Below are 22,772 nucleotides of genomic sequence, written 5' to 3' on the forward strand. Positions count from 1 at the left end.
ACTGCATAATGTTATCATTCTGGCCCCCATACTGCATAATGCCTTCATTATAGCCCCCAATACTGTATAATGTCTATTCTGAACCCCCTATTATATGCCCCCATTCTGGCTCTTATATTGTATGATGCCCCCCATTCTTGACCCCAAAAGTATATTGTCTCCATTCTTAGCCACATACTGCATAATGTCCCCCAAGCTGTAAACTATATAAATGCCAGAGAGAGGCATTATACATTATGGGGGGCCAGAGAAGGGACACTATAATGACTCCTTGATGGGCCCCTGTGAAGTATAATGAGCTATTGTAGGTCTGGAGTCAGTCACTGTCTGCTCTGCAATAGTATTCACCTGGGTGGCACAAATATCAGTAGGCCACCTCTGCCCAAGAACTGGTTGCACCATCTACAATGGTATACCCTTGGTCAGGAGCCTACTGGAGATTCTCCTAGTTTCCCAATGAGCCAGTCTGAGCCTGTATGGGTAAAATAATTATCTCCTATTACACTCATCAAGGCCCCCAGCTGCCATAATAATCCATTAGCACTCTGTGATTGTATCAGAGGGATGTGTAGGTGATAGATTCCAGGAACAACGTGCCCTCAGGCTGCAAGCTTTACATACTACTGTTAGAAAATAATAGAGGCAGTTTAGGGGTTACGTTCCGATAACCACTGTTATATGCAGATGTTGGCTGGATACCTTATGTAGCATTTGCGGTTTATGGTGTGGGCTCAACTCCTGTGGGTGCTCCATACTCACGAGCAGTGTGATATGTACATAACACACCAGGAAGGGGTTTGATTAGCATGTGGTTCCAGTGGTAACACCTGGACCACCACCAGTCGGCTGTCAGCAGCTACCTTACCATCCAGAAATAAATGGTTATTAGAGCCAGAACACCACAGCAGCACATGTAGTAGCCATTTTCGGGTATTCTACAGCTCAGATACCAATGAAGTTAACTGAAGAGCATGGTGCTGGGATGTTCCTGCTCTAAACACTGCTTACTTCTGGGCACTTTGGCATATCCTATCAGTTTATAGGTGGGGGTATCAGATGTAGGTATCAATGGCTTGTACTTAAGATAGATCTTAAATAGCAGAATTCTTGGTAAGCGGTAATAATGCCATCATAGAAAACATGAACATTAGTTTTACAAGAATTCGAGTAGTTATGTAATTCACCAATGAAAAACATGAAACCATAATATGAACATACAACTAAGACTTTATTTGCATTCTTTTAACATAATGGAATTCCTGACAGCACCTGACATTAATAACTTCCACTGTCAATAAGCTATATACAATATATAATGTGTAAATAAATATACATGTGGCAGCAAGTTAAAGTCCTGGTCTAGTCTATGACTAATATACTTCCACTAAGCGTGAGTGTTAATTCTTCTTAGGTGACATTGTGTGAGGAATCATAAGCGCGGCGAGCTTCGTATGATGGGAGCTAAATTGGCAGCTAAACAATGGCAAACTGGCACACAAAAGGCAGGGTCTCTCTGCAGCTCTTATCAAACCACTTACCGATGGCAATGGCAGACAGAGATGCGCAGTTCTCTTGTTTGCCGCCATCAGGCTGAGTGGTTATTTCTGTTTCCCAATGTTTAAAGGCGATGCGACTACCGGTCATATCAACCCAGGTTCCTTCATTAGCCATATCATTGATACCTATCCACACCTCTGAACCCGAGCCTAAGCTCTTGCGGACATAATCGTATAATGCATCATTTTCATCTCCGTTCTCTGGAGAACTAAGGGTTCCTCCTTGTGAGATGCAGGCATCACTGGCTTGATGGTAAGTCTTCGCTTCCGGAAAAGACAGGAAACATTTGTGTAAAGCCTTGGAGCCCTTAAGGCAAACTAGAAAGACAAGAAGGATAAAACAAATTTAGATAAAATTCAATAACAATTATAAAGTTAGGTATAAAAGTGTTCTGCAGCAATTTTATTCTGTAAAAGCAAAGCTAATTTTTTTCTAGTGTTCTGTTTTTATGTGTTTATTTTTAAATAACAGTACTTGCTTCTTTTTTGCTTAGGTTATTTATATTTTACTAGAAGGTGGCCCGATTCTACGCATCGGGTATTCTAGAATTTACGTATTGTGTAGTTAATGTATGATTTTTGTTATATATATATATATATATATATATATATAGATGTTGTTGTGTGTAGTTACCAAGTGTTTGTGTAGGGCGCTGTACATGTTCTGGGTGTGGCGGGGGGTGAGAGCGGTGTTGTGCGTGTGTTGCGTTGTTTGTGGAGCGCTGTGTGTCTGTAGCGTTGTGTGTGTGTGTGTTGCGCGGTTTGTGTGGGTGTGGTGTGTTTTGGGGGAGGTATGTTTTGTGCAATGTGTGTGTGTTGCGTGGTATGTGCGTATATTTATGTATGCCGCGGTGTTTGTGTGTTGGGTGTTGTGTGCGTGCAGCGTTGTCTGTGTGTGTGGGTGTCTGTGTAGGGCGGTGTTTGTGGTTCCCAGTGTGTGTGTGGTGTGTTGTGTGTGTGTGTGTGTTGGGGGGAGGTGTGCACCTCCCATCGTGCTCCATCCGCCATGCTGCGCACTCCTAAACGTGCTCCATCCGCCATGCTGTGCACTCCCAAACGTGGTCCATCCGCCATGCTGCGCACTCCCAAACCTGCTCCATCCGCCATGCTGTGCACTCCCAAACGTGCTCCATCCGCCATGCTGCGCACTCCTAAACGTGCTCCATCCGCCATGCTGCGCACTCCCAAACGTGGTCCATCCGCCATGCTGCGCACTCCCAAACGTGCTCCATCCGCCATGCTGCGCACTCCCAAACGTGCTCCATCCGCCATGCTGCGCACTCCCAAACGTGGTCCATCCGCCATGCTGCGCAGTCCCAAACGTGCTCCATCCGCCATGCTGCTGCGCACTCCCAAACGTGCTCCATCCCCCATGCTGCGCACTCCCCATCGTGCTCCATCCCCCATGCTGCGCAACCCCCCATCGTGCTCCATCCCCCATGCTGCACCAGCATCAGCCTCTCTGCCCCCAGCATCAGCCTCTCTCCTCCCAGCATCAGCCTCTCTCCTCCCAGCATCAGCCTCTCTCCTCCCAGCATCAGCCTCTCTGTTCCCAGCATCAGCCTCTCTCCTCCCAGCGTCAGCCTCCCCCAGCATCAGCCTCTCTTCTCTCAGCCTCCCCCCTCCCAGCCTCCCTCCTCCCAGCCTCCCCCAGCATCAGCCTCTCTCCTCCCAGCCTCCCCCTCCCAGCCTTCCCCAGCATCAGCCTCCCCCAGCATCAGCCTCTCTCCTTCCAGCCTCCCCCAGCATCAGCCTCCCCCAGCATCAGCCTCTCTCCTCCCAGCCTCCCTCCTCCCAGCCTTCCCCAGGATCAGCCTCTCTCCTCCCAGCCTCCCTCTTCCAAGCCTTCCCCAGCATCAGCCTCCACCTCCCAGCCTCCCTCAGCATCAGCCTCCCCCAGCATCAGCCTCCCCCAGCATCAGCCTCTCTCCTTCCAGCCTCCCCCAGCATCAGCCTCTCTCCTCCCAGCCTCCCTCCTCCCAGCCTTCCCCAGGATCAGCCTCTCTCCTCCCAGCCTCCCTCTTCCTAGCCTTCCCCAGCATCAGCCTCCATCTCCCAGCCTCCCTCAGCATCAGCCTCCCCCAGCATCAGCCTCTCTCCTTCCAGCCTCCCCCAGCATCAGCCTCCCCCAGCATCAGCCTCTCTCCTTCCAGCCTCCCCCAGCATCAGCCTCCCCCAGCATCAGCCTCTCTCCTCCCAGCCTCCCTCCTCCCAACCTCCCCCAGCATCAGCCTCCCCCTCCCAGCCTCCCCCAGCATCAGCCTCCCCCAGCATCAGCCTCTCTCCTTCCAGCCTCCCCCAGCATCAGCCTCCCTCAGCATCAGCCTCCGCCTCCCAGCCTCCCCCAGCATCAGCCTCCGCCTCCCAGCCTCCCCCAGCATCAGCCTCTCTCCTCCCAGCCTCCCCCAGCATCAGCCTCTCTCCTCCCAGCCTCCTCCAGCATCAGCCTCTCTCCTCCCAGCCTCCCCTAGCATCAGCCTCCCCCTCCCAGCCTCCCCCAGCATCAGCCTCCCCCAGCATCAGCCTCTCTCCTTCCAGCCTCCCCCAGCATCAGCCTCCCCCAGCATCAGCCTCTCTCCTCCCAGCCTCCCCCAGCATTAGCCTCCCCCTCCCAGCCTCCCCCAGCATCAGCCTCCCCCAGCATCAGCCTCTCTCCTCCCAACCTCTCCCAGCATCAGCCTCCCCCTCCCAGCCTCCCCCAGCATCAGCCTCCCCCAGCATCAGCCTCTCTCCTTCCAGTCTCCCCCAGCATCAGCCTCCCCCAGCATCAGCCTCTCTCATCCCAGCCACCCCCAGCATCAGCCTCTCTCCTCCCAGCCTCCCCCAGCATCAGCCTCCCCAAGCATCAGCCTACACCCTCCCAGCCTCCCCCAACATCAGCCTCCCCCAGCATCAGCCTCTCTCATTCCAGCCACCCCCAGCATCAGCCTCCCCCAGCATCAGCCTCTCCCTTCCCAGCCTCCCCCAGCATCAGCCTCCCCCAGCATCAGCCTACACCCTCCCAGCCTCCCCCAACATCAGCCTCCCCCAGCATCAGCCTCCCCCTCCCAGCCTTCCCCAGGATCAGCCTCTCTCCTCCCAGCCTACTCCAGAACGCCGTGCTCCTCTGCCGACACTCACAGATCCGATCGCATACACTCACACACACACACACACCCACCCGATCGCATACACTCACACCCACCCGATCGCATACACTCACACACACCCGATCGCATACACTCACACACACCCGATCGCATACACTCACACACACCCGATCGCATACACTCACACACACCCGATCGCATACACTTACACACACCCGATCGCATACACTCACACACACACTGACGATATTGCACATACGCGCTCACACTCACAACATCCGGAGATACCACATGCTTCTGGCCATGTGATCCTCCGGCAGGTCCTGGAAGCTCACAGCACAGTATCGCGGCCGAGAAGCAAGCGATATCTCCGGATGCTGTGAGTGTGTGGATGCGATCTGATGTGTGTGTGAGGTGTGTGTGAGAGTGAGTGTGATCTGATGTGTGTGTGTGTGTGTGTGTGTTGTTATGTGTGCGTGTGGATGTTCCGCCGCTGCAGGACCTTGATGCGCTGGTAACTATGCTACCATGGTTACCAGCGCATCACGTCCCCCACTCGCACGGGAGCCCACACCAGCATACGGCGGCAAACCCCAGCAATGCGAGGGTATGTGTCGGCTGGGTTGGCGGCATATGCTGGTGTGGGCTCCCGGGGGTACAGTACTCACCTGGCAGTCGTGTCTCCGTGTCAGTTCGGGGGATGCGTGCGGGGGGCGGGGCGAGAGCGAGCGTGCATTGCATGAGGGAGGCGGGGCATGGCCGAGTTGCCAATACGTGCAGGGTGCCGGGGCGAGAGGCCAATCCGTGTGGGGGCGGAGCCTGTGCGAGCGGCCGGCCAATCCGTGGGGGGGGGGAGCCAGGGCGAGCGACCAATCCGTGCGGGGGGGCGGGGCCATGGCGAGGCCAGTGGCCAATCCGCTTTGTGTCACCGTAAGGACACAATTTTGGAGCAAGACAGACAGACAGACAGACAGAATAAGGCAATTATATATATAGATTTTTTTAGATTGCAAATTATGTAATTCATAGATCAAATGATTTAAAGATTCCTCTTAGAATAATACATGTAATGTAAAAAAACGAAAACACAATCTCCACCAAAACCAGAATATTTTTAATGTGCTAGATCTGGTCCTCTCAAACAGACCAGATACAATTTCAGATCTACAGGTCCAGGAGCACTTGGGCACCAGCAATCATAATATGGTAAGGTTCAAAGTAATATTCAATAGAACATTTGGAAGGGCAAATGCTAAAACCTGGAAATTTAGGAAAGCTGATTTCAACAAATTAAGGAAAGAACTTAGGGGTACTTTGCACACTATGACATCGCAAGCCGATGGTAGCGATGCCAAGCGAGATAGTCCCCGATCCCGTCGCAGCTGCAATATCTTGTGATAGATGCCGTAGCGAACATTATCGCTATGGCAGTTTCACATGCACTTACCTGCCCTGCGACGTCGCTCTGGCCGGCAAACTGCCTCCTTCCTAAAGGGTCAGGTCGTGCGGCGTCACAGCGACGTCAAACGGCAGTTGGCCAATAGAAGCAGAGGGGCGGAGATGAGCGGGACGTAAACATCCCGCCCACCTCCTTCCTTCCTCATTGCAGCCGGGAGGCAAGGTAAGGAGATGTTCCTCGCTCCTGCGGCTTCACACACAGCGATGTGTGCTGCCACAGGAACAAGGAACAACATCGTAACATCGGTCCTTCCGAAATTATGGAAATGACCGACGCTACACCGATCATACGATTTCGACACTTTTTTGCTCGTTAATCGTAGTAAAAAGGATTCACATACTCCTTTGTCGGCAGCGACGCCGGATGTGCGTCACTTTCGATTTGACCCCACCGATATCGCACCTGCGATGTCGTAGTGTGCAAAGTACCCCTTAATCTTGAAAATTGGGACAATGCCAGAGCTGAGGATACCGAACATAAATGGGGCAAGTATAAGGATATACTCCTAGAGTCCTGTAAAAAAAAACAACTTATACCCTCTGGTAATAAAATGTCCAGGAATAAAAAGAAACCACTATGGATATATAAGACAGTACAAAGTATAATAAAACAAAAAGAAAGGGTATTCAAAATCTTGAAGGCTGCGAATATAGAAATAGCATTTCAGGAGTAAAAAGATCTCAATAGGAAATGTAAAAAAGAAATCAAGTTAGCAAAATTAGCTATTGAAACAAAAATAAGCAAAGACATTAAAGTAAACCTTAACTTTTTTTATAAATACATCAATGCCAAAAGGAAAAAAAAAGATGGTATCTTCCCCATAAAAGATTATAACAGGCATTTTTCATCCATGTTCACCAAGGAACTGACCTGTTCCAGAGATCATTCAACAAGGCAAAAATCAAAGTGTCCCCCCGATATAACTAATTTAACACAAGATGTACACCTGCACCTGAGATAATTAAATATTGACAAATCCCCCGGACCAGATGGCATTCATCCACGAACATGGAGGGAATTGAGCTCAGTAATTGACAGACCGCTGTATCTCATTTTCTTAGACTCTCTTGTAACAGGGTTGGTGCCTCAGGATTGAAGAATGGCAAACGTAGTACCAACATTTAAGGAAGGTAAGAGGGTGTATCCAGGTAACTACCATCCCATAAGTCTTACATCAGTGGTGTGCAAGATTTTTGAGGGAATTTTAAAAGATCACATGCAGCGATATATTAGAGAGAATAATTAAATAATTGATAACCAGCATGAATTCATGAAAGATGAGTCGTATCTAACCAACATGTTGTGTTTTTATGAGGAGGTAAGTGCAAATCTGGATATTGGTAATGCAGTTGATGTGATTTATTTGGACTTTGCAAAGGCATTTGATACTGACACATAACAGTCTTGTAATAAAGCTCCAGAAACCAGGACTAGGGGAACTATAAGCAAATGGGTAAGGAATTGGCTAAAAGATAGGAAACAAATATTAGTCATAAATGGTACATTCTCTAATTGGGCTATAGTCAGCAGTGGGGTACCGCAGGGATCTGTGCTAGGACTTTTTAATTTCTTTATTAATGACCTTGTGGATGGGATTGATAGTAAAGTGTCGGTCTTTGCTGATGACAACAAACTATGTAGGATATTAAAAACGGACCTTAATAGTACAATATTACAAAATGTTCTGGATAAGATGTCAGAATGGGCAGATACTTGGCAAATGAGATTTAATGTTGATAAATGTAAAGTAATGCACCTAGGATGGAGTAATCATATAGCTGCATATACATTACATGGAAGTAAACTCGGGACTAGAGATGAGCGATGTTCAAATTGAACCATTCGCCAATTTCAATTTTGAGTTGTTTTGGGCGATGTTCAAGTCGTTCGACGAACTCGAACAATTTGCTTAACATTCGAGTTACCATTCAAAAACGGTTCGATCACCAAAAGCGTAGCTAGTTACTAGCTGGCTTTTCACTGTAATACGGTCAATCACTGTTAATAATGATATTATCAATATTCAGCATATAGTGTGTGGGGGGGGGGGGTCGGGGTTGAGATCAGTGCTGCTGAGTGCTGAAATAATGGCGATCGCCATTTTGTTTTTCCTAACCGCACGTCCAGTGGGTCGGGCAAGGCTGTCAGCGAATCACAGACACACACACACAGCAAAGTGGATTTTTGCCAGACAAGCAAAGGCATGTTTCATTGGCTGTGCATGTCACATGTCCTTGCCCTATAAGACCCGGCCATTTTCCCCATTGCCGCCATTACCTCAGTGCTGCGGGTGTGTGTCAGTCACCGCTCCCGCTGCTGCTGTGGGCGCTATACACTTATACAGTGCAATCGAGACATCTGTTTACGGTTTAGGGACTACTTGTAATTTCAGCCCTTTTCAGGGCTAGATTAGAGCAGTTCATAGCCATTATTGCTAGGCAGGTCTGTGCCAGCACTGTGCAAGGGTTTTTCACAGCATCTGTCTAAATCAGCTCACGGAATTCTTTGGGGCATAGTATCAGTGTCTGTGATAGTCAGTGATGTTCCACTGCTGTCAAGAAAGCTACACCACCTCTCCATTTCTACTAGCCATTTTTTAACTGCAGGTAGTCCAGGCAATTCTTTGGGGCATAGTATCAGTGTCTGTGATAGTCAGTAACGTACCACTGCTGTCAAGAAAGCTACACCACCTCTCCATTTCTGCTAGACAATTTTTAACTGCAGGTAGTCCAGGCAATTCTTTGGGGCATAGTATCAGTGTCTGTGATAGTCAGTGACCTACCACTGCTTTCCACAAACATAGCCCAGTTCTCCATTTCTGCTAGACAATTTTTAACTGCAGGTAGTCCAGGCAATTCTTTGGGGCATAGTATCAGTACCTGTGATAGTCAGTGACGTACCACTGCTGTCAAGAAAGCTACACCACCTCTCCATTTCTACTAGCCAAATTTTAACTCCAGGGAGTCCAGGCAATTCTTTGGGGCATAGTATTAGTGTCTGTGATAGTCAGTGACCTACCACTGCTGTCAAGAAAGCTACACCACCTCTCCATTTCTACTAGCCAAATTGTAACTGCAGGGAATCCAGGCAATTCTTTGGGGCATAGTATCAGTGTCTGTGATAGTAAGTAACGTACCACTGCTGTCAAGAAAGATACACCACCTCTCCATTTCTACTAGCCAAATTGTAACTGCAGGGAATCCAGGCAATTCTTTGGGGCATAGTATCAGTGTCTGTGATAGTCAGTGATGTTAATAGAAAATGAGTGGGACTCAGCACCAATATGGATGAATAAAAATCTTCATGCTTTATTTGAAAAGTTTAAAACTAAAGGTAGGGTCACAAATCATCCAAAATCGCCATGCGACTTGCCGTGCGGCTTGACGCGTTTCGGACACAAAAGGGGGAATTTTAAAACAGTCCTTAATCATAAGGCTTATGATTAAGGACTGTTTTTAAATTCCCCCTTTTGTGTCCGAAACGCGTCAAGCCGCACGGCAAGTCGCATGGCGATTTTGGATGATTTATGACCCTACCTTTATTTTTAAACTTTTCAAATAAAGCATGAAGATTTTTATTCATCCATATTGGTGCTGAGTCCCACTCATTTTCTATTACCGTTTACTCTGAAGCCGGACCTGCCTGTCCGCAGGACTACGTGCATCAACCGCTGACTGGAGGACCTTACATGGGTGAGCTGAATACTTTTTTCTCTATAGTCAGTGATGTACCACTGCTGTCAAGAAAGCTACACCACCTCTCCATTTCTACTAGCCAAATTTTAACTCCAGGGAGTCCAGGCAATTCTTTGGGGCATAGTATTAGTGTCTGTGATAGTCAGTGACCTACCACTGCTGTCAAGAAAGCTACACCACCTCTCCATTTCTGCTAGACAATTTTTAACTGCAGGTAGTCCAGGCAATTCTTTGGGGCATAGTATCAGTGTCTGTGATAGTCAGTGACCTACCACTGCTGTCAAGAAAGCTACACCACCTCTCCATTTCTGCTAGCCAAATTGTAACTGCAGGTAGTCCAGGCAATTCTTTGGGGCATAGTATCAGTGTCTGTGATAGTCAGTGACCTACCACTGCTGTCAAGAAAGCTACACCACCTCTCAATTTCTGCTAGACAATTTTTAACTCCAGGGAGTCCAGGCAATTCTTTGGGGCATAGTATCAGTGTCTGTGATAGTCATTCACCTACCACTGCTGTCAAGAAAGCTACACCACCTCTCCATTTTTGCTAGCCAAATTGTAACTGCAGGTAGTTCAGGCAATTCTTTGGGGCATACTATCAGTGTCTGTGATAGTCAGTGATCTACCACTGCTGTCAAGAAAACTACACCGCCTCTCCATTTTTGCAAGTCAAATTCTAACTGCAGGTAGTCCAGCCAATTTTTTGGGGCATAGTATCAGTGTCTGTGATAGTCAGTGACCTACCACTGCTGTCAAGAAAGCTACACCACCTCTCCATTTTTGCTAGTCAATTTTTAACTGCAACAAACAGTGTCCAATTTGTTCGCAAACAAAATGAGTGGCAAAAGGCCAGATGCTGGTGGAAAGGGGAACAGGCGTGTTGGAAAGCGAAAAAAAGTTTGTGTCCGTGGAGTAGGTGGTAAAGCAACAGTAACATCTGCTAAAGAAAGACCATCTTCCAGCCAAAGTAAGATGTCTACTACTTTCCGTAGACAATCTGAAATGATCACCTTTGTTACGGAAACGACCGTTGCTACCAAAGGTAGATGAGGCACAAAAACAGCAGATGCTTGAATGGATCTCAAGTGCTCCATCAAGTGGCCTCTCCTCCACCTCAACTTCAATATCCCAAAGATTCCAGTCCTCTGAGTTGTCACCCCAATCGTACTTGCTTTCTTCCAGTTCTTAAGTCTCCACCCGCCCTGCAGAACATGGGGTAACAGAAATGGTTGAGTCTGCAGAGCTGTTCAGTCACACTATAGCCTGGGAATCAGAGGTCTGCTCCAAAGCTGCAGTGAGTCCAGACAAGGAAATGATCTGCACTGATGCCCAGAAGCTTTGTGAGTCAGTTTCAGGTCCAGATGAAGAAGGTTCTGAGCATAATGTAGACCCTCATTCCCAAACTGTAACTCCTTTTGGTGGAGACAATGAGGAACATGCTGATGACAATGAGACTCAGATACCTGATTGGAAGGACTACTTCAGTATTTGGTCATGGCAGGAAGAGGTTGGCTCTGAGGACGAGGGGAGTGCAAACACACAGGGTGATGATGAGGTTGTAGATCCCACTTACTGTCAACCCACAGTCAGGCAGTCGATGAGGTCAGCAGAGGAGGTGGAGGAGGATTCTACTGACGACGAGGTTAGGTTGCGCCCTCCTGGACAGAGGCGGAGTACTGGAAGCACGTCAACAACTACATCCTCAGCCACAACTCTGCCTCTGAGCAGAAGTTGGGGTAGCTCTGCAGGTCACAAGGGCTCTAAGCCTTGCCTAGCCTGGTCCTTTTTTGACATCGCAAAGGATCACCCAACTCATATCATCTGTAAGATTTGTCGCCAATCTCTAAGTAGAGGCCAAAAACTCACGAGTTTGAGTACTTCGTCCATGAACCGTCACATGGATATGAAGCATAAGTCGCAGTGGGAAGCTCACTGTGCTACAATGCGGCCTAGCGAAGCGGACCAACCACCATCTGCCTCTTCAAGTGCATCCGTGTGCTCTTCATCCTCTGTGACTGTTGGGACAGTAGTCACACATGCTTTTGGACGCAGACCTTACACCTCTTTACCCGCAACAGGCAGTGTGATTGGCAGGTCGTCAGTTGTTTTGGAAGTGGAAACAGCTGCTGGTGTTGAGCTCTCTCAGACATCAAGAGCACCACCTTTGGATGAAGGCAACATTATGTCTCCGCCTGCATTTTCCTCACAGACCAGCAGTTTGCCAGGGACACCCTACTCAACGCCGTCTCAGCACAGCAGCCAGCCCTCGGTCCCTCAGATGTGGACAAATAAAAGACCATTTCCTCCTAGCCATGACAAAGCTAAGAGGTTGACTTTCAGCATCTGCAAGCTGTTGGCTACAGAAATGCTGCGTTTCCGCCTGGTGGACATACAGGATTTTCGAGACCTTATGTCCGTCGCAGTGCCCCAGTACCAGATGCCCAGTCGCCACTACTTCTCCAAGAAAGGTGTGCCTGCGCACACAACATTACCGCTTCCTTGAGAAACTCTGTGTGTCACACGGTGCATTTCACCACAGATACTTGGACCAGTAAGCATGGACAGGGGCGTTACAGGTTGCTGACTGGGCACTGCGTAACTATGGTGAGAGATGGAGAAGGGTCTGCTGTACAAGTCTTGCCATCCCCACGAGTTGTGCATCAATCCTCTATATGTAGAAGTTCCTCAACTGCTTCTGCCTCTTCCAGCCCCTCTGGGTCCTCCAGCCCCTCTGGGTCCTCCACCTCCGCCCAAAGCCTGTCTGGTCAGGCCACCCGCGTTGTAACTACGCACAAGGAATCCCGCACTCCTCCTTACTATGCTGACAGCAGAGCTCAACTGCATCAGGCGGTCTTTACGATGAAATGTCTAGGAAATGTGAGTCACACAGCTGACGAGTTGCAGTCAGCTCTGAAGATGGAGTTTCAGCAATGGTTGTCTCCACTCAACCTGCAGCCAGGGAAGGCCATGTGCAACAATGCTGCAAACCTGGGTGCAGCCCTTCGCCGGAGCAGTGTGACACACGTGCCTTGTATGGCTCACGTGTTGAACCTTGTTGTCCAGCAATTTTTAACCCACTATCCCGGCCTACATGGGCTTCTGCAGAGGGCACGGTCACTATGTGCTCACTTCCGCCGTTCACACCCCGCAGCTGAACGATTTGCATTGCTCCAGAAGTGTCTTTCGGCCTGCTGGTTCACCGGCTGATATGCGATGTGCCGACACGCTGGAATTCGACTCTCCACATGTTGAAGCGACTGTGGCAGCACCGCCGAGCACTGGTGCAATACGTTATGACGTATAGCCTGGGCCAACGAGATACAGAGGTGGGGAAAATACTGCTGCTGGAGTGGTCTCAGATCAAGGACCTATGCACCCTTCTGCACAGTTTCGACATGGCGACGAAGATGTTTAGCTCTGACGATGCCATTATCAGCATGACAATTCCAGTCATTTACATGCTGGAGCACACTATAAACAGTATTTGGAGTCAGGTGATGGGACAAGAGGAAGGGGAGGAAGTACAGGAGGATTCATATGCGGAAAGGATACCAAGATCTACAAGGTCCAGACGGTCAGCAGCACCAAGGCGGCAGGCATGGGACGGTGGAGGAGAGGGATTAATAAGGGCGAATGATAGCAGCCAAACTGTTGAGTAAGGTGCAGGAGCCCAGGAAAAAATAGAGGACGAACTGACAATGAGCATGGAAGACTCAGCAGATGAGGGAGACCTTGCTCACATTTCTGTTGTGCGAGGTTGGGGGGGAGGGCAGGGGAAGGAAGCATGAGTCTCACCTCACCGCCACCAACACAGCAAGGACTTGGTCCTCCTGGATGCGCAAGACACATGAGCGCCTTCTTGCTGCACTACCTACAACATGACCATCGGATTGTCAGAATCCGAAGTAATGCTGACTACTGGATTGCCACAGTCTTCAATTCCTGGTACAAGTCAAAATTTGGTGAAATAATTCCAGCCATAGAAAGGGACGCACGTATGCAGGAGTATCAGCAGAAGCTGTTACACAATATGAGATTGGCTTTTCCACTAAACACCAGTGGTGCACAGAGTGAATCTCACAGTTCTAACTTGCCAACCATGGGAGTGTCGAGTCATCATCACTCAAACCGTACCAGCAACACCATATCTGGTGGTAACAGCAATTTTATGGAATCGTTTCATGAATTTTTTAGACCATCCTTTGCAAAGTCACAAGACACAAGAACTCTCACACATAGTCAACGCCTGGAGAGAATGATACAGGAGTATCTCCAAGTAAATATCGATGCCATGACTCTGCATTTGGAGCCCTGCTCATTTTGGGCTTCCAATCTGGAAAAATAGCCTGAGCTCGCCACTTACGCCTTGGAGAGCTTGTCGTGTCCCGCAGCCAGCGTTCTCTCGGAACGTGTCTTCAGTGTTGCTGGGTGTGTGCTGACAGATAAGCGCACGCGTCTGTCCAGTGACAATGTGGACAGACTAACGTTCATCAAGATGAACAAGTCATGGATCCGCAAGGACTTTTCTACCCCTGTGTCATCCTGGGGAGAGTAAAGGCTTGTGGATTTTTGATTGTGCTTCATGCAAATCAACATGTTAAGTTTGCAACTGTGGGACAATTGATGTCACTTAAGTGGTGTCTGTGGCCCAATTTTTTGAAAAACTGGAGACTCTTGTTAGAGTCCCCTTGCTGTGTTTTAGATGATTTTAGAAGGGCAGGACATGCCTATATCTGTGTCTTCTCCTCATTTTACTCGTCAAACTCTTTTCTTTCAGCATGAGTATATGTACTTGTCACTTTTCCATGTGTTTGTGGTGTCTTCTAAGTTATTTGTCACCTTTTGGACACCTTAGAAGGTGTTTTTTAGGTGTTTGTATGTGTTTGCCTGCCATTGTTTTCAATGGGGTTCGAAAGTGTTCGTTGAACGTTTGACAAACACACCCGCCATTCGACGAACTGAACCGCACTCGAACACTAGGGGGGTGGCTCATCTCTACTCGGGACTACAGAACAGGAGAAAGACTTGGGGATTCTCATTACAAATAAGCTGAGCAGCAGTACTCAGTGTCAAGTAGCAGCTGCAAAAGCAAACAAGAATTTAGAGTGTATAAAAAGAAAGATTAGATCCCGTGATCACAACGTATTGTTACCCTTCAATAAATCACTTGTAAGGCCACATCTGGAATATGGGATCTCGTTTTGGGCTCCACATTTTAAAAAGGATATTCAGAAGTTAAGAGTCAGTTCAAAGGCGGGCAACTAGACTACTACAAGGAATGGAAGGCCTCCCATATGATGACAGGTTGAAAAAGTTAGATTTGATTAGCTTAGAAAAAAGACATCTCAGATCTCATTTCTATGTATAAATACATGTGTGGTCAATATAAAGGACTGGCACATGGCTTATTCCTTCCAAAGAAAATACTAAGGACCAGGGAGCACTCACTTCGAGTGGAAGAAAGGCAATTCTGGTACTGAAAAGTAGGAATAAAGATTCCAAAAGCTGTGAAATTGCAAAAGAAAAAGTGCAATTCCATGATTATTTCTTGAGTTTTGTTACTTTCCATGTTCTTACTTGACAATATGATCCCCTAGGTCAGCACAAGGACGTAAATACCAATCATCTATAGTTTTTTTTTCGTTTTTATATATATATATATATATATATATATATATATATATTATATATATATATAATATACATAAACACGGTAGATACTGTGTATATATATAATTTTATAATTATTTTTTTTAAGTGATGAAAATTTTGGGGGAATTGTCACCAGTTTCCAAGACTTGTAAAGTTCCCATTTTTTGGGATCTGGGGTTAAGTCATGGCTTATTTTTTGCATCTTGAGCTCATGTTTTTACTTTTATCATATTTTGGTAGATGCGATGTTTTGATAGCTTTTTATTGCATTTTATTGTTGTCATAACCAAAACACTGTAATTCTGATGTTTTGATTTTTTTTCTCATTACGTTGTTTATCGATCAGATTAATTTATTTTATATTTTGATAGATCAGACATTTACCAAACGTGTATTTTTTATTGTATTTTTATTGGGGCAAAAGGGAGGTGATTGACCTTTTTTTTTTTAATATTTTAAATATTTTCATTTTTTATTGTACTTATTAATCCCCTCAGGAGACTTGAAGCTATGATCATCATCACCACTGCTCTGTCTAGCAAACATCACTATCTCCTGTAGATGCCAACTCGCAGCTGGTGTTCACAGGAGGATCATGATGATGGGCACAGGGGTCATCAGCTGAGCCCCGGATAACATGACAACCCATTCGTGCCCCGTGATCACAAGATGGGGGCGTCAATGGGAGGGATCAGTGAAGTGCTTCCTGTTAGTATATGTTAAATGTCTCTGCCAGTGATTGACGCAGTCATTTAACTGGTTAACAGTAACGTAATGGATGGATCTTGGATCCACCCGCGGCTGTTAGAGGCTCTTGATGGCTGATTAAATCAGCTGTCATGTGCCAAGAAAGATGAGGGCTTAGCCACATCAAAGGCAGTATGCTATTGGACATAAGGGGGTTAAGTATATGGCAAGGATGTTATGTCACATTTTCTGAGTCCCTGAGGTACCAAAACAGGAAAAAAAACAAACACAAGTTAGCCCATTTCGGAAATTATCACAATTAAGGAGTTCATATAGGGGTGTACTGAGTATTTTGAATCCACATTTGCCTCACATATTTTTATAACATTGGGACATGGAAATAAAAAAATATATTCTTACCACTATAATGATTTTTTAAGCTGCAATCTGTTTGGTAAACAGATAAAAGAATGGACCGAATTTTGAGGTAAATTTAGGGAGAACTGAGAAAAATTACATTAGTAAGGTGATGCGATATGCCTGCATAAAAAGAGGTGTTTTAGCGCTTGGAACTTTGGATATTGGGAATCAACTGGATTATCTGGGGCAGTTAATTCCAGAAAATTGGTGCAGCAAGAAAATTCTTAGAGGAGGAAGTATGAGATTTAGATTATGGGTGATGTACAGTGACAAGAAAAAGGGTAACAATGTTATGAACTTTTGATTTTTCAGGCTCCATTTCTCACAATCGACTATAGCGTTGAGTATATGCCTACGTTCAGTGTATAGACAATCATCTGGGCTATATCGTACATAAATGTGGATTCCAGATATTTTGCATACTATTAGTTGTGCAGATTCTTGTCATGTTTCTGCATTGTTACTGATTTGCTCCTTGTGTTTAAAAAAATTCTTCCTGTATACTACAAATTATAACCTGTTCTCACATTCCTTAATAGCTCAGTGTGTTATTAGGTTGATTCCCAAATGAAAGTTCACTGGCTCGAATCAAGGACCAGCAATGAGGATGATTTCCCAAGAAAAGAAAAACAGCATCTTCCAGCTCTTCGATAGTGGTTTCTCGCCAAAAAGATTTGACAAACTGCATGATGGGAGTGGCATGTCAGTTGGAAGAATGTGCTATTAAGTTCATCCATTCATTAAAAGCGATGAGGTGGACATCCAGGAAAAATATTGGAGTCAACAAGTTGGCTTATCAAAAGGTCTACCAGTTCTGGCGTGACAAACCTGGCACTGGAGGTGAATCATATTCTTCATAATTGTGAGATTACAGACGTCCATTCAAGCACCGTGCAATGCATGTCACACAAGTCTGGCATGGTGACCTGAAAAAAGATAAAGAAGCCTTGACTTCAATATCATAACAAACTTTGGCTCGAATTTGCAAAATACAAAAACTGGACCATAGACGACTGGAAATGGGGGATTTAGAGCGATGAGACAAAAGTCAATGGATTAGGCTCTGATCAGTGCAAATGGGTCTAGAAGAAACAAAATAAAAGGGGGCTAATGGATAGGGAAACTGAAACTGAAGGAACTGTTACATTTAGTGCAGGAAGCCTGATGATATGGGGTTGTTTCACAGCCAAAAGCATTGGATACTTGATCGATTGTGGTCTCAATGCTGAGCTATATGTGAGTATCCTTCAAAACAAGTTACTTCATACACTGGAGTACTATGGGTATGAAAAGGACAACAGTGTTCCAGCAGGACTACAACACGAAGCATACGTTAAGATTGGCAAAGGAATGGATCAATGACAAGGAAGTAGAGGTGCTGGATTAGCCCCCACAGTCCTCAGACCTCAACCCAAGTGAACACTTGTGAATAGAGTTGAAGAAAAAGCTTTAGACATACCCAAGTGAGTCAGCCACTATGAGCCAACTTTGTGACCGTGGAGACGAGATCTGGGATCAGATTTAAGTTAAGACATGTTTGAATCTGATAGAGAGCATGAAGGATTCAGACAGTGTGGATTTAAAAAGTATTGACAATATAGTAAAAATTGTCATTTGGATTTTTAGGAACAAAACAGTAACAATGCAGAGACCTGACAAGAATCTGTATAACTAATCATATGCTAAATCGTTTCAAGTCAAATTTATGTATAATCTCTTTTTTATTGAAAAATTAAGGTTGGTTACAATAAGCAGGGCTGCAGACCAAGGCAAACCCACAAATAGAGACAAAACCAAAAAAACAAATGCAACCATGCAATGAAACATGAAAGGCTTTGCATGGTTGTAGCCATATACAGTTTGTTACAATAAAGAACATTTAAGAACATTTATATCAATCTGGCATGAACCATTATAAAAGTATAAAATCCATAAACTATAACATAAACAGCAAAGATATACCATTCATACCATAGAGGCACATAATGGTCAGTCGAAGGAAAAGAGATAAAGAGAGAAAGGAAGAGGTCGGTAGACAAAGTGAATGATGACGGGGAAAAGGATCATGGGGAAGGGCAAGGAAGGGTCGGGAATAGCTAGCAGGGAAAATCTAGGTAGAGTCTCAACTCGCCCCAAAGAGGGACCTGAAGTCCGGAGAAACCAAAAAAATGACCCAGGAACTCCAGATCTTAATAAATTTTTCAGTAGCGTCCTGAATTTCAGCAGTGAGACTCTACATTCTGTAAAGGGAGGCCATCTCCCCAAGCCACTCATCCAAGGCGGGGGCATGGGTGGACCTCCAGTGTCTGGGGATTAAGGCTCGGGCAGCCGCTAGGCAAAACCGCAATAGTCCCATTTTCTGAGATTTAACAGACCCCGGTAGGATAGATAAGAGAGCGATTTGTGGAGAACCAGAGAGGGCCTCCCTGCTAATGCTATTGTATGCCGAGAAGACTCCACTCCAAAAAGGCTTAATGAGGCTACAGCTCCACCATATATGCAACATATCCCCCCTCTCGTGATTACACTGCCAACATCTGTCTGACACTGAAGGGAAGATTGCGTGTAGGACATGAGGGCAGCGGTACCAGCGGGTGAGAATTTTTTAACCCTTTTCCTGGACCGAACAAGCCCTAGAAAATTTGTGGGTGAAAAGAAAAGCGGTCCTCCATTGCTCAACCCGGAAAGTCACGCCCAAGTCTCTACTCCATCCCCCCACAAATTTGAGCTCGTCCACATTCCCCTTCTGGATCAAAAGATTATAGATAAGGGACAGGGTATGTCCCAGAGCCTCTTCCGAAAGAGCTTTTCGAATGAGGAAGGGAAGGGCAGCATAAAGTGCCTCCTGGCCTGGTCCGGTCAAGATACACCTGATCTGGAAGTATTCAAACCAGGGCATGGCCCCTCCCAAGGCAGAAGCATCAAGTCAAATTTATGTATGAGATAGCCAAGATAATTGTCTATAAAATGATGGGAGTCTCACGCTCAAAACTATAGTGGATAATGAGATATGGAGCCTGAAATTCAAAAGTTCAAAACATTGTTACCCTTTTGCTTGTCAGTCTATCTTTAGCAGAATGGAGAGCATGAGTAGGGTGTTTAATAATGATGAGGGAAGAAATGTACAGTGGTGCAGAACTGTGGAGAGCTTTGTGGGTGAGTGTTATAAGTTTATGATAAATCATTTAGTGGATGGGTTACCAGTGCAATTACTGGCACAGGGATGAGGCATCAGTTTAGCAGCTGGAGAGAAATATGAACCTGACTCCTGCATGCAAGATATTTTGGAGAAGGCAGAATTTATTGAGAAAAAAACTGATTAGTAGTAAGTTGCAATTATCAAGGCGAGTAGGAATCAGATCAACAATAAAAGCTGCTTTGGGCTATGTGCGCACAGTGCGTTTTTCGCGGCGTTTTTTCGCGTTTTTCGGGTGCGTTTTTGGCCTCAAAACTGCAGGACTTTGCTTCCCCAGCAAAGTCTATGAGTTTTCATTTTTGCTGTCCGCACACATCTGTTTTTTTTACCTGCGTTTTTGAGTAAAAAAAAAAAAATGGACATGTCAGTTCTTTCTTGCGTTTTTCTGCGTTTTCCCCCCATGCAATGCATTGGAAAAACGCAGCAAAACGCAGAGATCAAAAACGCAGCAAAACGCAGCCAAAAATGCACCAAATCGCGGCAAAAATGCATGAGTTTTTGATGCGTTTTTTCAACGTAGGTGCGTTTTTGTGCGTTTTTAGCGGCCAAAAACGCACAAAAACGCAGCGTCAACCTAGCCTTAAGCCTGCTTTACATGGTACGATCGATTGTGCGATTTCACAATCGATCGTACCCGCCCCCGTCCTTTCTGCGTCACGGGCAAATCGCTGCCCGTGTCGCACAAAGTCAGTAACCCCCGTCACACATACTTACCTCTCGTGCGACCTCGCTGTGGGCGGCGAACGTCCACTTCCTGAAGTGGGAGGGACGTTCGGCGTCACAGCGACGTCACACGGCCGCCGGCCAATAGAAGCGGAGGGGCGGAGATGAGCAGGATGTAAACATCCCGCCCACCTCCTTCCTTCCACATAGAGCCGGCGGCGGCCGCGGGAGGCAGGTGAGCTGCTCATCGTTCCCGTGGTGTCACACGGAGCGGCGTGTGCTACCACGGAAACGATGATCAACCAAATTAAACGATATTATGAAACCTAACGAGCAGTACCCGACTCACGATTTGTGAGCGATACTGCGTCGCTAGGAGGTGTCACACAGGCCGGCATCGCCAGCGATGCCGGATGTGCGTCACAAAAACCGTGACCCCGACGATCTATCGCACGATAGATTGTCTGGTGTAAAGCAGCCTTTAGACCTCCGTGCAAAATGGTATAGACGTATATAAAGCTGTCATGCTCAGGTCAGGAAACTTGTGACCAAGGCAATGCATTGGTCCATTCTCAGAGCGATTTGAACGGACATCTGAAGAAGCCCTAACAGTTTTTACAGTTTTGAAGTTAGTAGAGGGAGAAAACTTAAGAAGTTCAGTTTTTAAAATACTCAGTATTAGACAGATAGCTTGTAAAGAGAAATCTGGTGACGGACTTGCTTTAAAAAAACATTAATGGATATCCAGAATGTGGATGAAAAAATGAAAACCAAAAATGTGTTTGGAGAGAAAAAAAAGCTAAAAAGCCCCATCCCCCTTCCAAAAGGAAATGCAAGGCAAGTGAGGTAACCACAAAATAAGAGAGTGCAAAAATGTTACTTTAAAAAAATAAATTAAAAACTGTATATGAAAGCAACATTACAAGGTTGTCCCACGTCAGTAAAGGGTGCTTTACACGAGACGATCTATCGTGCGATAGATCGTCGGGGTCATGGTTTTTGTGACGCACATCCGGCATCGCTTGCGACGTCGGGCTGTGTGACACCTCCGAGCGATGCAGTATCGCTCACAAATCGTGAGTCGTGTACTTGTCGCTTGGGTTCATAATCTCGTTTAATTAAAATGGCGCCGGTTGCTCATCGTTCCCGGGGTAGCACACGCCGCTCCATGTGACACCCCGGGAACGATGAACAGCAGCTTACCTCCGTCCCGCGGCACCCGCCGGCTATGCGGAAGGAAGGAGGTGGGCGGGATGTTTACGCTCATCTCCGCCCCTCCGCTTCTATTGGCCGGCCGCTGTGTGACGTCGCTGTGACGCCGAACGTCCCTCCCCCTTCAGGAAGAGGACGTTCGCCGCCCACAGCGACGTCACACGGCAGGTAAGTTCGTGTGACGGGGGTTAACGACTTTGTGCACCACGGGCAACTAATTGCCCGTGACGCACAAACCACAGGGGCGGGTACGATCGATCGTGAAATTGCACGATAGATCGTACCGTGTAAAGCAGGCTTAAGACAGATGCTAACAGACATTTGCAACTAGTTGTAATCAGCAAGTTGGGTATTGAAATGGTCGGCCGCCTACCTATGTCACATTGTATGACATATAGGACACATAAAAAATTAAAAATAGGGGTTATAATGGAAGAGTCCACTTATTCTACAATCTCAATCATTAACAGGTAAATAAAATTAATTATGAGAAAGTAGATTGACAAGTCAGTGATGTCAATACCAGGCCCACCAGCAAACCAAAGGCACTTGGTCAGAATAGGTTCTATTTGTCCTGCTCGTCTGCCATGTCTCCATTAAAGAGCACATTTATGAATATGGAAAAGCTGCATCAATTATAAAATAAACCAACTTTGCAAACGGTTCATGGGTTATACAATGCATCACTTACTTGTCTGCAAGGCCACTTGTTCCTTCAGGTGCTTCACCTCCTGCTCAAGTTCTTGCAATTCTTTCTTTAACTCTTCATGCATTTTCATGCTGACTCCATCTGCTAAAAAAGCAAAGTACAATGACTTGTCATAGGCTCAAAGACTGGCGAGCCCTGTCCTGTTAATAATTGACATGTATAAAGGGGAATATTTAGTCCAGTGGTTTTGCCATATGGTCCAGATCACAGACCTATAGTTGGATAAAAACTTTTAAATGAAGCTAATTTCACATCTAAAGAAACTGATGATAAATAGGTGACACATAAAGAGAAACTTCAGCACATTTGTGAAATCCTTTCTACCACGCTAGCCTAGCCCACATCACCATATAAAATGTTCTCATGCCCCCTCTAGCTCTGATTGTATGCATGACTGTCTGCAGCAAGTAGCAAGTCCTATCAGCAGTTACCTT

The 22,772-nt window shown here is 46.3% G+C and overlaps 1 protein-coding gene across 1 annotated transcript in view; it reads right to left on the reverse strand.

Moving 5' to 3' along the window:
- Positions 1–1,238: 1,238 nt before the first annotated feature.
- Positions 1,239–22,772, reverse strand: part of CLEC3B (C-type lectin domain family 3 member B) — a 46,995-nt gene continuing 25,461 nt past the window's right edge. The window contains exons 2-3 of the mRNA XM_075316618.1: positions 22,321–22,422; positions 1,239–1,874 (exon numbers count right to left, since the gene is read on the reverse strand). Of these exons, the coding sequence (XP_075172733.1) occupies positions 1,474–1,874; positions 22,321–22,422 (503 nt within the window). The 3' untranslated portion in view covers positions 1,239–1,473. The remainder of the gene's footprint in view (positions 1,875–22,320; positions 22,423–22,772) is intronic.

The sequence above is a fragment of the Anomaloglossus baeobatrachus genome, chromosome 6 (assembly GCF_048569485.1).
Source record: "Anomaloglossus baeobatrachus isolate aAnoBae1 chromosome 6, aAnoBae1.hap1, whole genome shotgun sequence".
Taxonomy (NCBI): domain Eukaryota; kingdom Metazoa; phylum Chordata; class Amphibia; order Anura; family Aromobatidae; genus Anomaloglossus; species Anomaloglossus baeobatrachus.